This window comes from Aythya fuligula, chromosome 2 (assembly GCF_009819795.1).
Source record: "Aythya fuligula isolate bAytFul2 chromosome 2, bAytFul2.pri, whole genome shotgun sequence".
NCBI classification, from domain to species: domain Eukaryota; kingdom Metazoa; phylum Chordata; class Aves; order Anseriformes; family Anatidae; genus Aythya; species Aythya fuligula.
Window position 1 is genome coordinate 124,394,638 of NC_045560.1, and position 18,516 is coordinate 124,413,153.

General features: G+C 39.9%; 1 protein-coding gene across 2 annotated transcripts in view; it reads left to right on the plus strand.

Annotated features, from left to right (window-relative positions):
• Positions 1–18,516, plus strand: part of PREX2 (phosphatidylinositol-3,4,5-trisphosphate dependent Rac exchange factor 2) — a 178,100-nt gene that overhangs the window by 129,136 nt on the left and 30,448 nt on the right. For both annotated transcript variants that reach the window (XM_032181378.1, XM_032181377.1), the window contains exons 34-35: positions 2,156–2,299; positions 11,553–11,667. In XM_032181378.1, the coding sequence (XP_032037269.1) occupies positions 2,156–2,299; positions 11,553–11,667 (259 nt within the window). The remainder of the gene's footprint in view (positions 1–2,155; positions 2,300–11,552; positions 11,668–18,516) is intronic.

The following is an 18,516-nucleotide window of genomic DNA, read 5'->3' on the forward strand; positions in this document are numbered from 1 at the left end:
TATGTTTGTCTTTTAGAACACTACATCCCGTAGGAACTGTTATGTAATTTGGGATTATAGAGAATTAACTCTCCTAATATTCCAAGATTTCCTGAAATGCAGCTAACATCAGCCACGATGTATAATCATTATCTGGTGGTGTTAGCAACCCAGCAGGGAAAAGTGTCTGCTTAACTGAAGTTTCCATTGGGGTTATATGACTGCATAAGTCCTTGGAAGATCAAGTTACTATTGAAGAGTTGCATATAAAAGAGGATTGAAGGCCATAATAAAGAAATGCAACTGAGATAAGGTGGAGAAATATTAAAACCATTTCTTTTTAATGTTACTTATCCCTTCTGAATGAAAAAGTATATCTTTGAAGAGTTCCTTAAAAAGAGGTAGCAAACACTGTTAGGGTAGCTTTAATTGTAGAAGAACGTTCCTCTGAGACCTGGTGGTGGAGACAGTCAGGGACATGAACTCCACCTTCTAATACTTGTCCAACTAGTAGGAAGGAACTGTCTTCACAGTCTGCTGTTTACACTATACCCTTCACTCTCTTCCAGCCACTTCTTTATTGTATGTTTTCAGCCAGTAGAGATTTTTCTGCAGTGAATTTTGTGTAGTGAGAAAAAAACAAACACATTTTTTCTCAAGTCTTGGAACTCCCCTGGGAAGGGAGGAAAGCACGTCTGCTTAACATCAAGCTTTTCTAAAACAATTCCCTTGCTGGATCAAGACCACACATAAGAGCACTTATGCAATAAACAAGACCAGAAGAAACAAAGCTCCTCCACAAAACTACTAGTGAGAGGTTGCCTGTGTTCTGGGGCATTCATAAGCACACCCATACCCATAGGGTGCTGACAAATTTGCACATGGAAGGCTGCTGGTCAGCTAGGAACTGGCCTATATGAGACCGTTTGTAAGTCAAGTAAGGATCCTGTTCAGCCTGTTTGTTTTAAAAGGAAGCCATGCCAAGCTGGGTAAAAACATGGAACTGGAGTTATGGGAGAACTTTCTGATGGGGAGTTAAACATATACTTGTGTCATAAACTGTTCAAATTGCCGTGTCTCTTGACTGAAGTGTCTGTGCTAAAATAGAGATAAATGGAAAGCCCATGTGTTCTAGGATTGTGATAAACTGTGTTTCCTTTTAGCTTAAGTGCTGCTGCCACAGTCATCCTGACTGTGGTTTCAGAAGACAAGGAACTTCCAAAGACTTTTTTTTTTCATTTATGATTCTGTATAATGATTGCAATACAAAATGTATTTTATTACCAAAGATAGTGAAAAATGTTCCTATAAAATATTTTCCATTTAGGTGCAAAGTAATTTATGCACACTATAAAAACTACATAAGATTATTAATGCAAATTGCTAAATGTTTTACTGTTTTCATCTTGGAGACTTATTCATGGAAATGATACTTAAACAGGAAATATGGAAAAAGACATAAACTGAATTAAATGGACTTCCTCTGAGAGATTTAGCTAAATGGAAAATTTCCATCAACTTTTGCTAATGATCATTACACATTAAGCACTTTGCATAATACACAAAATGTGTGCTGGGGATTCCATGTAACTGCAAAATGATACTGTTGGTTGCACTGAACTCTACAGAAATTGACATATTATGACATTTAGTTTCACAAAGTGTAATGTAGTGCGTTCTTACAGTTTCTTATATTCTATCAAATTACAATTACAAACTTGTGCTCTATCCTACACAAATCTGAAGAGATGCTGACTCTGTGGAAAGGATAGCAGTATATGTCACATTGACCTTATACATCATGCACCCCAGGAAGGCATATGAAATATGGCTCTAGCCATCCTTCCAGTGGTTTCAAACCATGTGCTGCACACAGATGTTTCTTCAGATTTACAGAGAAATCAATGTAGGATGTTGCCAGCTTACATTATTTTCTTAATATTTTTGCTGTCATTGACAGGCAAAGGTGACAGCCACTGATTTATGTTGTTTTTCTACCTCCCGAAAATAGGCCAATAGTAACCGCAGCAACACTGAGTAAAATGTGAAATACTGCACATATTCATTTTATGACTGGGGAGATTTTATCTAATCATGTGAATTTTGGGTGCAGCAGTTTCTGGGAAAGGACATGTCATTGATTTTAATGAAATAGTAACACTGACTTTATTCTTAGATGTTCCAATCACATACCAAGCAGAAGGAAGCCGGCAAACTCTGAAGGTTTATTTCTACCTTGATAGTTACCATTTTGAACAGCTTCCTCAAAGACTGAAGAATGGAGGGGGGTTTAAAATCCACCCAGTACTTTTTTCACAAGGTAACTTGATTTTTTTTTTTTTTTTCCAATTCTTTCAAATAATAATTAAATCTCTAAAGCACATCTTACTCACTCTAACTTTAATCCTTTGTAACTCTAAGCACATAATTCTTGTATTTAACTGAGTTGTTTAATATGGGCATTTACTGAGAATTTAGAATTAAACTGAATTTAAGAAATGCTGAGTGTTGTGGTGAAAAATAGACATACAGATATGTATTTCTAATTTTATACTTGTTATGTGATTCCAACACCAAAAAATGAATGCTCTTTCATCAATGTTGTTTTGTTCTTTCGGTTATTAGTGGATGATAGTCAGATCATGAAACTTGCTTTTTGAAGTATTTTGCAATCCTAATACTATAGTAACCTTTTCCTGTTACTTCAAATGTACAGATTAAATTGTTATCCCCTGAGAATTATGTCTCTTTAATGAAGACTTAAATAACTTTTTCAGGCTTTTGTAGTTATGAGACTGCAAACATTACTGAAATGATGCATGGTGGCACTGATGCTCAGACTGTTCATAAATTGCAGGCAGCCTGCATTAGCTGCAGTGTCATTACAGTCATCAGGAACACGGAATTTGATTCACTGAAATGGTAAATGCGAGGTGCTGATTGCCTTGAGCTACCTTTCATTTCAGAAGGAGCTGACAATACTCTGTAACTTGCAAAAGGCTTCCAGGGTCCATAAGGAACAGGCAGAAGACATACAAATGAAGATTTCAAGGAGAGTTGATAAGTTAGGAGGATGTAAAAGGAAATCATGAACAGTAAGATACATGAAGAGATAACAGAATTTACTGTAAATCTAACCCACACTTTTTTCTTCTTTGTTTTTTTTTTTTTTTTTTTTTTTTTTTAAATAAGATCCCTGGAGCCTGACTTTTAAATAAACTAAAAAGGAAACTTCACTGGATTTATTTTGAAGGGATTGAGTTCAGTCATAGAGGGAAATGAGAAAAATGAGCATCATAATCATTTCCGGAAAGCAGACAAAGACGCATATGGAAGAGAATAAAAAATACCTTGGTTCAGACAAAATCTTGGAAATACCTGTTCTTTTAGATTCACAGGACTGTGGACAGGGATTCAGTGTGCTTGAGACTTTCTTCTGCAGAATTTTTTTCCTTTGTTTCTAGAGTGCCCAAAATATTTGTGTCCTAGTATTAGAACCTTTGCAGTGAGCTAAAGCAAAAGGGCAAAGATTCATTGAAGTGTCACATCTGTTTAATAATTTTCAGTAATGGGAAAGTCTTCTTTCTTTCTGATACCAATTTTCTTTAATTATCAACTGTCTTCCATCAAAATAGTCCATTAGAATCCAAGAATTAGAAGTCCTGGATAAGAAATTAAATCCCACTGTTTAAATATATATATATATATAATTAAATATATATATATATATATATTTAATATATATATGTATGTATTTCCCATATATATTTCCCTTACTAATGAATGTATTGAGATTACAGTTTTTACTTCATTCGTGTAAGGTTTGGATGAGCTGCCATCAAACTAACTCAGTAGATCCCCATGTTTAACTGAAATTTATTAGCTTTGAGAAGAGAAATCTTTTGCAAGTTCCTCTGTGAAGTAAATTCTTGCTTTCCAACCTTAACACAGCTAAGCTATTTTCTGCCTAAAAAATACAATGGTTTATGATGCTTTCAATTGAACATTTAGAAAATAGCGTTCATGGAATAGTTTGTCAACAGAACAAGCTAGTCTCTGTGTTGTTCTATTCTGTGTTGCATAGTTCCATGCCTAAAATTAATCATGCCTATATATTTGCAGGATTGGGATTGCAGGCATTTTTATAGTTTTAAAGTGTTTATGCAGGCTATATTATGTATCTTTCCACTTGTAAGAATAGTTTTGGACAAACATATGCTTAAATACATACATTCAAAGGGTCCTGATTTACAGTATTGGGGTCTGAGAATGGATGGTCTCAGCCATTTGCTGAGGCGATCGGCTCCGGGGCAGACATGTTCTGCAGCGGAGCAGGGGACCGAGGCGGGCAGGGCTTTTTGTCCAGCATCGAGGCCACTCGGGGAAGCTGCCGGGACCCGGCACTCCTCGCGAGGGAGGCTGACGAGGCGTGGGCGGAGCCAGCAACGCCCCCTCCCAGGCTGTTTAAAAGTTGCCCCTAGGGAGCGCGAGCGACCAGGAGCGTGGCAAACAGGACGGGCAAACAGGGCGTGGCACGGCAGTTTGCGCGGCAGTTCGCGCGGGCAGGGCGAGCAGGGGGCCCATCGTCGCTCTGTTGCAGCTGCCTCTCCCTTCGGTGCTTGTAACCTGCTTGCGTAGAACCTGACCATGGTATCGACCAGGCAGAAAAACGTGGCCTCCGCATCTCGTGCGGCATCTCCAGCCACGGTCACCAGTGTGGCTACTCAGACGGAGGGCTCGGGGAAACACGCAGCCGTCCAGGTCCTGGGCTGCAGAGTGTGCCCCAGCCTTCTGTCGGTCTCCGACAGCAGTGGTGGGTATGCCTGTGGGAGGTGTGCCCAGGTTGAAGAACTGCTCAGCCAGGTAGCGGAGCTCCAGGAGGAGGTGAACAGGCTCAGGAGCATCAGGGAATCAGAGAGGGAAATTGACTGGTGGAGGTGCACTCTACCCTCTCTGGGGCAGGCTCACGAGCCTGCCACAGCACGGGCGTCTCCTGTTATGCAGAAGACGGAGGTTCCCTCCTCCTGCCAGGCAGCGGGAGGAGACCTAGATCAAGGGGGGGAATGGAGGCAGGTGCCTATTCGGGGTGGTAGGCGAGCCCTCTCTCTGCCCACCTCACCTTCTCATCTACCCTTAAATAATCGATATGAAGGACTAGAACAAGACAATCTGAATGACAAAGTACATAAAAACTCGTCCCAGTTGGAGGGGGCGCCTAAGACAAGGCGACCTACACGTTGCATTGCCACATCATCCTTCAAAAAAGAAAGAAGGGCTATTGTTATGGGGGGCTCCCTTCTGAAAGGGACAGAGGGACCGATATGCCGACTGGACCCAACCCGCAGAGAAGTCTATTGCCTCCCTGGGGCTCGGGTGAGAGACTTTGCCAAGAAAGTCAAGCACCTGGTACGGCCCACTGACTACTACCCGCTACTGGTCTTTCAGGCTGGTAGCGATGAAGTAGCAACGAGAAGTCCGAAGGCAATCAAAAGAGACTTTAGGGATTTGGGGCGACTACTTAGAGGATCAGGGGCGCAGGTTGTGTTTGCCTCTGTCCTTCCGATAGGGGGGATCGAAGCTGAAAGGTGTGCTGTTCACATAAACTCGTGGCTTCGAGACTGGTGTGACCGGCAGAACTTTGGGTTCTTTGATCACGGGAAGGTCTATGCTATACCGGGCCTGATGGCACCGGATGGGATGCGCCTCTCTCAGAGAGGAGTAAGGATCTTTGGTCAGGAGTTGGCAGGGCTGATAGATAGGGCTTTAAACTAGAGTCGAAGGGGGAAGGGGCTAAAACCAGGCACGCCGGTGAAGACCTAAGGAATGGTACGCTAGAATCAGAGGGGCTGTGTGCCAGTGAGGTCCTTCGGTCAGATCCACAAGGTGCTGAGTGTAAGGAGACGCACCTGAAGTGCTTTTACACGAACGCATGCAGTATGAGGAACAAAATGGATGAGCTAGAAGTCCTGGCCCAGTCCCGCAACTACGACATCATCGGCATAAGCGAAACCTGGTGGGATGAGTCCTGTGACTGGGGTGTTGCGATAGATGGTTACAGGCTCTTCAGGAGGGACAGGCAGGGTAGGCGAGGTGGTGGGGTGGCGATGTATGTGAAGCAGGGGCTGGACTGTGTGGAACTTCAGGTCGGCAATGGCAAAGTTGAGAGCCTCTGGGTAAGGATCAAGGGACGAACGAATAAAGGGGATGTCGTTGTGGGAGTCTATTACAGACCGCCTGGCCAGGACGATAGCGCCGATAAATTATTCTTTACAGAACTAAGAGAGGCCTCGAGATTAACTCCCCTTGTCCTTATGGGGGACTTCAACTTGCCAGACGTTAACTGGGAGTGCCACACAGCTGACACGAGCAAGTCCAGGAGGTTCATGAAGCACCTAGATGATAACTTCTTGGTGCAGGTGCTAACGGAGCCAACTAGGAAAGGTGCCCTCCTAGAGCTGTTGCTAGAAAACAGAGAGGGTCTGGTGGGAGATGTGGTGATTGGTGGCCGCCTCGGTCATAGCGACCATGAAGTGGGTGAGTTCAAAATTTACGGTGACAGAAGGAAAAGTGCCACCAAAACCTCATCCCTAGATATGGGGAAAGCAGACTTCAGGCTGCTCGGGGAACCAGTCAGCAAGGTCCCCTGGGAAACTGCTCTTGAAGGCCTCGATGTCCACCAGTGCTGGTCATTCTTTAAGCGATGCCTCCTAGAAGCACAAGATCAGGCAATTCCTAAATATCGCAAGTCAGGCAGGCGGGGCAGGAGGCCGGCGTGGCTGACCAGGAACATTCTAATGGAGATTAAGCGGAAACAGAGAGTGTTTCGCTACTGGAAGGAGGGCCAGGTGTCATGGAAAGAATACAGGGATGCTGTTCATGTTTGTAGGGAGAAAGTTCGTGTGGCCAAAGCACACCTAGAGTTGAAGCTGGCTGTGTCTGTGAGAGAAAATAAAAAGGGTTTTTTTAGATATGTGAATGGAAAAAGGAAAACTAAAGAATACATAGGGCCGCTCCTTGATAGGGAAGGTCTCCTCACAGACAATGACATAGACAAAGCAGAGACGCTTAGTGCCTTCTTTGCCTCTGTCTTTAATGCCGATGATGGGCTTCGGGACCCAGGGTGCCCTGAGCTGGAGGACCGGGACGGTGGGGATGACAAACTCCCAACCGACCCTGAACGTGTGCGGGATTTGCTACTCCACCTGGATCCCTACAAGTCCATGGGTCCGGATGGGATTCATCCCCGGGTGCTGAAAGAGCTGGCGGACGTCATCGTGGAACCTCTCTCAATTATTTTTCAACGATCCTGGGAATTGGGAGAGGTCCCGGTAGACTGGAAGCTGGCAAATGTTGTGCCTATTTTCAAGAAGGGTCAGAAAGAAGACCCTAGCAATTACAGGCCTGTCAGTCTCACGTCAGTGCCTGGTAAAATCATGGAGAAGATGGTTCTTGAACTTATTGAGGCGCACCTGGGGGACAAAGCAGTCATTGGTCCCAGCCAGCATGGGTTTGTGAAGGGTAGGTCCTGCCTAACTAACCTGATTTCCTTTTATGATAAGATCACCCGTATGGTGGACCAAGGAAAACCAGCTGATGTGATTTTTTTGGACTTCAGCAAGGCTTTTGACACGGTTTCCCATAGGATTCTACTGGACAAAATGTCCACCATACAGCTAAATAAAAACATCATACGATGGGTGAGCAATTGGCTAACGGGCAGGGCCCAAAGGGTTATGGTAAATGGGGCTGCGTCAGGCTGGCGGGCGGTCACCAGTGGGGTCCCTCAAGGCTCCATTTTAGGGCCGGTACTTTTCAATATTTTTATAAACGATCTGGATGTAGGAATAGAAGGTATTTTGAGCAAGTTTGCTGATGACACCAAACTTGGAGGAGTTGTGGACTCGAATGAGGTTGGAAAGGCCTTGCAGAGGGATCTGGATAGGTTGGAGAGCTGGGCAATCACCAACCGCATGAAGTTCAATAAGAGCAAGTGCTGGGTCTTGCACCTGGGACGGGGAAACCCTGGCTGCACGTACAGACTGGGCGATGAGACACTGGAGAGCAGCCTAGAAGAGAGGGATCTGGGGGTCGTGGTAGACAGCAAGTTCAATATGAGCCAGCAGTGTGCCCTGGCAGCCAGGAGGGCCAACCGTGTCCTGGGGTGCATCAAGCACGGCATCGCTAGTAGGTCAAGGGAGGTGACTGTCCCGCTCTACTCTGCGCTGGTGCGGCCTCACCTCGAGTACTGTGTGCAGTTCTGGGCACCACAGTATAAAAAGGACATGAAACTGTTGGAGAGTGTCCAGAGGAGGGCTATGAAGATGGTGAAAGGCCTGGAGGGAAAGACGTATGAAGAACGGCTGAGGTCACTGGGCCTGTTCAGCCTGGAGAAGAGGAGGCTGAGGGGAGACCTCATCACAGTCTACAACTTCCTCGTAAGGGGGTGTCGAGAGGCAGGAGACCTTTTCTCCATTAACACCAGTGACAGGACCCGCGGGAATGGGGTTAAGCTGAGGCAGGGGAAATTTAGGCTTGACATCAGGAGGGGGTTCTTCACAGAGAGGGTGGTTGCACACTGGAACAGGCTCCCCAGGGAAGTGGTCACTGCACCGAGCCTGTCTGAATTTAAGAAGAGATTGGACTGTGCACTTAGTCACATGGTCTGAACTTTTGGGTAGACCTGTGCAGTGTCAAGAGTTGGACTTGATGATCCTTGAGGGTCCCTTCCAACTCAGGATATTCTATGATTCTATGATTTAATGTTGACAGCTCTTGGCATTCGGAATTCTCTATTTACTACATCAGAATTGTGATCTCAGCAATAAATAAGCTTAATTAAAAGATACTTTATTTAAAATTGAAATTCAATTTATTGAAAGTTTCTCTTTAGTCTTTTAATAATATAAGCTCTTTTTTATGTTTTCATAGAATAATTGAATAATTCAGGTTGAAAGGGACCTTGGGAGTTCCTGAGGTCCTGGAGAACCTGCTCACAGAAGGGTCAGCTGTGAGGTCAGACCGGGTTGCGCAGGGTTTTTTCAAGTAAGATCTCTAAACAAGAACAGAGATTGAGCAGCCACTTGGGGAACGTGTTCCTCTATTTGCCCTTGTCATGGAAAAGTGTTTCCTTTCTATCCAGTTACAGCCTCTTTTGTTCCAATTTATGTCCGTAGCCTCTTTCTGCAACCTTGAACCTTTGTAAAGAGGTGTCTTTAGTGACTAGTCACTGTCTTCTTCTTGACCTCCTATTAACTAAGTCTAGTTAGGTGCCATGTAGGTCACCAAAGCCATCAATTACAGGCTGAACAAGCTGAGGTTCCCTAGCCTCTCCTCATAATGTTTCAGGCCATGACCACCTTGGTGACACTCTATTGAACTCTCTCCAGTTGATCAACAGCTTTCTTGTATGATGGGGCCCAAAATTGGATGCAGTATTCGAGATGCTATCTAATGAATGTAAGTAAGTAAGGAAGGAAGGAAGGAAGGATAAGCACTTCTGTCAATCTACTGACTGTGCTTCTGTTAATACAATTCAGGATGCTCTTGGCCTTCTTTTTTTGCCAGGGCACACTGCAGACTCATGTTGAGTTTGCTGACTCCCAGGTTCTTCTGAGGCTCCATGCAGGACTTGACATTTGTCTTGTTCTGTTTCACATTGTTCCTGTTGGGCAACTCCTCCATCCTGTCTAGGTCTCCTTCTAGGTGGCCCTGCAATTGCATATTACACTGCGTCCCCCACTTTGGTTTCAGCTAAAAACTTGACAGAAGTGCATTTGTCACCTCCTCCAGGTCAGTGAAGATAATGAACAATGTACATCATTATGGTGTCCTGCTTTTTAATGGGCCTCTTGATGCAGACTGTGTCCTGTTGCCTACTACACTCTGAGCCTTCCCATCCACCCATTTTTTTTTCCATTCATCTGTTCATCCAGACCATAAAATCCTAATATTGATTCACGAATACTATGGAAGATGTTTCACTTTGTAAGGAAAGCTTGCCTTACAAGAGAGCTTTCTAATACATTGAATAGCTAGAAATACATGAAATCCTTTAAAAAAATTGGAGAGTTAAAGTGTACACTATGATATTCCCTGCCAACAACCAGTAGCATGGTCCCCATAGCGCTGGTAGAAGCAGAACTGTGTGCCCCAGTCAGTCCTGAGAAGCAACTGTTTTCTCACGTGGGTGATCTAACTGGATAAATTGAAGTTTATTCAGGTAAAACAAGACATACAGATAGTCAGCTCTATGTGTGCACTAACCTGGTATTAGAGAGTTCTGTGGATATTTCTGCATTATTATTATTATTATTTTTTTGGTGGGATAAAGCATCAAGGAAGTTAAGAAGTCTTTCTGTTGAAATTTAATATTTTTGCACAGAAGCAGAATTACAAGCTTTGAAAACACCGAAGGGGAGTGCAATTTGCATGTTCTTTCACACTGAATGAATTATTTATTAACTGGTCATATTAAGCAGTACAAGCAGAATTCATATTCTGTGTGCAGCTGAAGCTGTAAGACTACAGCATGTTTTCATCAGAGATCTGCTTATTGCATGCATTTTCTGATAGGGTGATGAATTCTTAGAATGAGTATGGATTATTAAAGTAGCAATGTTCCTAATTGTAAAATCTTTAATGCTCTTCTCCCAAAAATGTATATCACTAGGAGACTGTGTTTTGTGTTATAATAAAGTTAATCTCTTAACAAGCTCTTGTTATGTAGAGATCGTGATTTTTGAGGTTCAAATTTGTTTGAGACTTTTCAAACATTTGATGTGGCTTAGCTAAAGAAAAGATTGAACTTTGCTGAGTATCTAATTTAAAGGAGGGGTGGGGTGTTTTTGTTTGTGTTTGAAAAGTATTGAAAAACATGCTAAAATGGAAGGTTGTGCATTCCTTTTATGCTCCTTTTAATTTCTGTGTGATGATTGTATGAGAAGGACAGTGACCTATACTGGAAATCTTCTTTTGGTTCCTGAATTCTTGTAGCAACATTCATCCTTGTCAAGTGAATACAACAAAGATGGACAAGGAGTCCATCTATAGAGACATACCTGATCCCTGCAAAGCAGCATGTAGGGCATTTTCAGAGATCCAGAGAATTTTGCTTTACTTAATCCAGAAGAAGGCATTCAGATTATCAGTGGAAATATCTAGAGTCTGAAGTGTTCCATATCCCCTAATCAGACTTCATAAGAAGTTTTTAGGTCTCCCTCTGTGAAAGTGTACATTAATCCTTTCTTTCCTCTACTGCTCCCGCCCCCCCCCAGTATATATAATAGAACTAAAAAACACATTTACATGCAAGGGGCAGGAATACTTTAATTAGAGCAACAGAACTCACGCTATATTTTCCATGGGGCCAGAAATATAATTTTTGTTGTGAATGAAATCTTAAAAAGATCTGTATGAATTCAATGACATACAGAAACAGCTCAGCAATCCACAGGGATCTCAGCTTCAAGGTTTAAAAGTAATACAATAGTCTGTGAACAAAGCTACAAAGAATGTGAATACTAAATATTTAATACTGATTTTTCTCTTCTGTGTTCTTCTTTCTCTTTTCATAGCATTGGAAAGCATGGAAGGATACTACTACAGAGACAGTGTTTCAGTAGAAGAATTTCAAGCTCAGATAAATGCAGCATCACTAGAAAAAGTAAAGCAGTATAACCAGAAACTACGGTGGGTAATAAACCAACTTTCCTGAGATTACCTTAGCAAGATCGGCTTTTTGACTCAGTTTCTATGACACGTATTTAAACTAAAGTGTATTGTATGGTGGTTGTTTTTGTTGCTTGATTGAAAAAGATCCAAGACTCATGGTTCTGACTTTTTTTTTTTTTTTTTTTTCGATTTCTGCACTATTAAGATTACATTGGAAAAAAAAAAAAAAAAGTAAAATTATATTCTTTCCTAAATCATTTTCGTGTGAAAATTATAGCTGCAAATGCCTCAGAGTTGCTTTACTAATGCATATAGTAACAGAATTGTCTACATGATCACAATTGGTGTACCAGAATCTCTGAATATTATGATCTGATTTTTTAGATCATATTTACGTGATTTCTACAGAATAGGGCTTATAAAATAGTGCTGTTTTCCTCAAAGGTGAATGTAGTTTTTTTTCCAGTACTAATGGGAATAAGAACATTTCTGGGTACTTGCATCAGCTTCATGTGTGGATTACAGAGTATGTACTTCCCAGTATAAGTAACGATTATGCAGGTGTGTATTTTAGTAAATAATTAATAAAGAAGTTGCACATAAAGACAGAATTTCTGGTGTACTGATCTATTAGTTACAAAGTAAAATGATGATATACCTAGATATACCTAATAATACCTAGATATATCTAATGATGATAAAATACCTAGACCACTCTTGCACCTCCTTGTATCTGTGGAAAACACCTGTTTAAATATATTTATATAAACAAATAGAACAAAAAAAGGGTAACATCACATCTTTTCACTTTTTAAATCCCTGAATTGGATGGAAATAGTACCATTTGGCTAGACATGTTAAAAACGACAGAGAATTGGAGCTAAAAAGAGATGAAGGACAGCAAAGAAAATGAAAGAGTAGGAAGGAGGATATTTAAGTATCCTAAGTGTATCTAGGTGGAGACAAGCATACAAGTGAAAGTCTCAATATTATTTTTCCAATTGCTTTACCTGTTGATCTACTCCTGTCTTTGGGATATTTTCTTCATGGATCTTGCAAATATATTTCTCTAATATTTTATCAGAGCAGTGGATTTCCTAAATTCTGCTTTAATCCAAACAATATTTTAGCAAAAACAATTTTAAAGCCAGTTGTATTCAGTGAGTACTGTATATTTACTTTCTTTGTTTCATCTGTGCCACTGGAATTCTATCCAATGGCAAATGTAGTATTTATGTATGTATTTATTTGTTTATTCTGTTTTCCAAGTTGTTTTTTGTTTGGTTTTTTTTTTTTTTTTTTTTTTTTTTTTTTTTTTTTTTTTGGTTAGCACTTAATGTTTAGGAAAAAAAAAAAGTTCCTCCTAAGTATTTTTTTCACAAATCTTATATGAAAATATGACAAATAGGTTTTTGAAAGCTTTGGTCATGGCAGTGTTTGGCATAGATGAACTAGCATTGGAACGAGTTTTCTCTCAGATGTGCAAGGCGAAACTTTTTGCCATTTTTTAAGTAAATGAATAGGTCTGATTTGGCCCCCATAAAAATCCTAAAATTCTTCCTGACATTGTTTCAGTGTTCCTTGATCCTATTTACCATCACGTGTTCTGGTTAGGACCTTCATTCATTCTGTGGATCTAATGAGATATAGCACTGGTATTTTGACTCACAGGTATGACCAGTTGCTAACCTCCAAGGACTAGTTTTGCTAAAAGATACTATGAAAAAGTTAGCGTTCAACAAAAATTACCAATGGTTGCTCTGTCCAGACTAAAGAATAGGAAAAATACGGATTTGTTCCAGCCTTCTAATGTCTGATGAGAGCATTCAGTAATTGATCTTTGCATTTGTGTTCTGGTGAGCTCTACCAGTTGCTTAAATGAGGCACAAGCAGCTTCAGGAATTCACTGACATAATGTGAAGAAAGGAGGAAAAACAGAAAAGCAGATGCTTTGTTCTTGTTCTGCCATTTGCTAGCCTGTGTAGGTGTTTGGACAGGAGAATCTAATAAAGTAACTACAGCAGCAAAAGCTATTAACATTTGGATAATTTCTCCAAAGAAAAACATAAAAGTGAAATTGAATACTCCCTGGAAACATACGCATATGTAATAACACTGGATTAAACTCTTCATGTGGAAGAAATCCTCTATGTAGAACCACCTAATCAGTAATAAAACAAGTCATTCAAGACACACACAATCCATAAACCATTCTTTCTCTGTAGAAAAGGAATAGACTGCTGCTTCTGAAATGATCACCTGATGACCATTTTACAATCTTCATTGATACAGCAGCAGAAAGCAAATGGGGAGCAACAACAGAGGAAAAAGTAGTCAGTGGGAGAAGAGGAGGGAGTGGGAATGAAGCCACTGGTTGGTCATGACACTGCAGCAGAATCATCCATTGATGAGAATTCTTAATGCAAGTTCAGCTTCTCTTACCACAGACACATTTGAATAATAGTATTCTCATAATGTGAACCAGAGGAGACCATTTTAGTTGTGTATGGTCCCACTGGCAATGAAATGTTAGCCTGACTTGTGATGGCTTCAAGTGGGACAACAAAATTAATAAATGTGAGGTACCCTTGCTTAGATAATTCTTAAATTGTAAGTCAAGACTTGTTAAGAATGAGTACATAAAACATTTTTGAGGAGTGCAATGCTTTTTTTTTTTTGGTGTGTGGGGGGGTGGAATTTATACTAATGAACACATTAGAATTCATTTACAAATTATTTATTTGAATGAATTAAGAGATACAGTAGTAGATGGAAGTAGTAGTGGAAAAAGGATAGCCTTTATCCTTTAAGTAAAAAACCCCTGAATCTTAGCTATTCTTGTAAAAATCATTAATTACTAAGGAACTGCGACCAGCTTTTCCACAGTATCAGAAGTGAAATAATAAATCCAGGTGCAAAGTTGTCCTCCTTGACACCCACTTGAGCAGTCATAAGAACTTCTATTCGTGGTTCTTGCTTTGGGCCTTTTGAAAGTACTACCTGAACTACAAAATATTAATTGTAAGGTTATCATTTTTATGAAAATGCATGAAAGTTGAAAACCAGTTTTGGAATTTGATACATACAGAATGAAGAGAACATTCTTCCATCTTCTTTAACTTACTTAACCCTAGCTACTTGAATCTAATCAATTATATAGGGGAATTTTCATTCTAAGGACAGCTAAGAGTTGATTTTTTCTACAGTTCCTGAGGCCCCTGCAATATGTAGGAAGTCCTTTTTCTGAATATGATGTTATATTAGAAACAAAACAGTTTATGAAATTTCTGAAACTGCAGGGAAATTTTCAGCATCTGGCCCATGATTATTCTTAATGGTGCTGGATTTCTTTTTCACGGTCAGCTAGATTGCATTTATTTTTATATTTCACCTTTTCTGCTTCTCTGACACTCATAAGGAAAAAAAGGCTATACTCAAATTGTATTTGCAAGTTAAGCTGATGCTGGTAAGTGCCAACATTGTAAATTTAACCTTATTAAACCGTTTGCTAATGGGGAAACATGCAGTACAACCAAGTGAAAGTAATTAAGTCAGCAAAGATTTTTAAAGATCTTTATTACTGTGTGTTTGATAGCTCTACAGTTGTCTTCTAATTTAGAAGAGGACTGGAAAGAACCTGTGCATCTGACCTGTACAGAGGCTGACGTTAACTGGCTGTGTTCTGCATTCTCCCACCTTCTCTTGCTGTCCTTCATCTTTCTTCTTTGCTACTACCTGTCATTCAGATAGCTTTTTTTTTTTTTTTTTTTTTTTTTTTCCATCTTGAATAAGTCATTTTGCTTTTACAGATATGAGAGACCATTTCTCTTCAGCAGGGAACAATGAACAATGGTATTTGAATTCATAACTACAACAAATGCTGATAGGAATAACAATAATTCATGAGTGCAATATAATTACTTGGACTGCTTGGTTGGGTTAAATCTTCCGATGCACATCTTGAATCATACATGACTGTAAAAGCATGAGGGAAAGCTTAATTTATCATTTTTGAAATATTACTCTTAAGAATTATTTAATTAAAATACATTATGTCCTATGAATATGATTTTTATTTTTGGTAAAGGTCTCTTTCCTGCATGGTATGATTCATTATGGTATTTATTACTACATTGCATAGAAATAAATCATATAGTCGTTACTGGGACCAAAGGTTTGGTTACAATGCAGACCTGTTAGAAGCTGGGACAAACCTGACATAGAGGTCAGCTGAATGGCCATAACTCAGCCAATCTTTGGACTGAGTAGTGACTTTAAGATATAACCCTTAGTTGGATAGGAGAACTGTTTTTACCCTTGTAAGAATCAGGTTTTAGATTACCTTACTAGAGTAAGTAAGATGGTTTTAGAATGGACATTGATGAGTATAGGAATGAGAACTGAGAAAATGTTTGTTTGAGGTGTCAGAGGTTTGAGCTTGATGGCCTAGGATGGGCCTTCCAATAGTAAGGAAGTTTGCTCTTCCAGTCTTTCCTTTTTCATAAATATTTAACATTTTTTATCAGGCAGATCAGATTTATTTTTTCTTTCATTGTAAATGATTTTCTGAGAAAAATGTATGTCCCTCCTTCAACTTTCCATTAAAATGTACCTTTCCACAGGTACTCTTGGTCAGCTTCTTAATCAGAGAAGTCCAGGAACATCTGTTCTTAAGAGCTTTTTCTGGGCCAGGTCTGTGCACACGAGTGATGTGTATAAAAGATGGAAGGGATGCTGCGGGCACAAATCGTTCAGGGGGGTGCAGGGCTGTGGCTATACCAAGTACGTTAGATGGCTGCAGTATGCTCCACTGCATGATGTTGATACCAAGAGCAAACCATAGTGGAATTTATGTGCCTTGTCACTATACTCATTTGGGTTCTGAACTGTCTATGCAGCTAATTTTTAGCTGATGAGAAATTAGTGCAATCATTGGCTGTTAGACACATTAAAATGTCTATTAATCTTTAGCGCCTATACTTACATTTAGATATCTAACCACTTTTAAGATTTGGTTCCCAATAATGTGGTGGCTTGAATTGGGAAGATTGAGAGAGGAATGATCAAGGGAATATATGAAGGTGACGTTCTGCCTTCTTTTATTTTATCCTTTCTTTTATGCCCAGCATGGCACTTTCTCGTGACATCACTGACTATATGATGACCCAGTTCTTCACTCCAAAGATAAGACCGTGCTGCAGGAAAAGCAGCTGAGGATTGCTATCCATCCTCACAACTGGTGTGGGTGATAATTACCGCTGTGTAGTAATTAACTTGCCTGTGCATCAATAGACAAAAAAGGCGTGAAAAAAAGCATTCTTTCCTTCCTGCCTACCATTCTGTGTGATTTGGAACTATTCTTTGAAGTCAGCTGTGTCCAGCATTATTGGCAGTTACTTTTGTGGCCTGCTGTACAGCCATAACAGAAGAAAAAGTTAAAGCAAGCAGTAAAGGGAAAAGACCTTTTTTTCTTCTTTATCCTATGTTACTGCTCCCTTTGATATAATTTTAGGAGGTAAATGAAAGTCTTACGCTAAGGAAGCAATTATAATCAGTGAATCTAATGACAAATGATTTAGCTAACTACCCTCATTACATTGAACATCTGATTACATTGAGTGTAATATTTGTCATTTTAAAGCGTTTCATTTACAATGTAACTTCAAACAATTTCTTTTTCTAAAGCCTCCTGTACCTATTTTATGGCATAAATTGCCTTCCACTGAATGACGGCAAATTTAATTTAATCCTTTATTCAGGGATATCTTGTTATAATCCATAAGATTTTAATATATATATATATATATTTAATTATTTTCTAAAGACAAAGAAACTATTTCTGCCCCTAGAATTTCTGTGGGCATGGAACAAAATATGTCTGTGGAACATAACTTCTTTTTATTTATATGTGCATGTATATGCACTCAGCAGCTTCTCAAGCTGCAGGGTTCTTGGCAAGATGATGTTTTCTGTATGCTGTATAATTTAGTCAAGGCAGAAAATAGACGTGATGGTGCTCATGGCTTCAGGCTGAACTAAAATTCTCTAATAGTTACTTTGGTAAAAATGACAAAAAGGACATACCCACTTAGAGACAGTTAATTACAGTGAGAGAAAGGGTTTGTTTCTGGAACGAGCTTACAGATTCTCAAGACCATGCCTGCATTATCACAAAGACAAGATCATATATCAAACCCTGTAGGTAATGCATTAAAACCCATCACAAAACTGGCAGATTTCTTCACCCCCTGTTTCCAGTGGAGAGCTTCTCCAAACCAAATTGCTCATGCAGTTAGGAAGCTTATGTTGTTAGGAAGCTTTGTTGTCATCCCACTATTGTCCTTTGATTTTAGTCTTTCTCTCCTTTTGCCCACGTTTATCTGGTTTGCTCATTTACAATTTTCGTTATAGCCATCAAATTCAGAAAATAGTAACCTGAGAAGATTTACAGGTTTCAGAGAGTGACTGCATTAAAATATTCTCTTTTTAGTTCAGTGGGATATTTATGAAGTAGGTGAAATACTATTTTCTGGATTTTAATACTAGGTATTTGGTATATTGCATTGTGTTTAAAAATGCAACAGTAAAACTAGAGTGCAATGCTATATACACTAATTTATCATGTAGTTTATATGACTATAAAAAGTGGAAAACTGATGCCTCTTAGAATTTTAAGATGTGGTTCTAAATGAACTAGATGTTTGTGGCTGAGCTCTCTCTAAATGCAAAATCGTTATGAAGGAAAGATTGAAAATTAAGCATTCACTCTGAAGGACATAACAAGGAAATAATAGCTAAATTTGTCTCCTGACAAACATAATGAGAAACATTTTAGGTAGAACAGAAATTGAGATTCATTGCATCTAA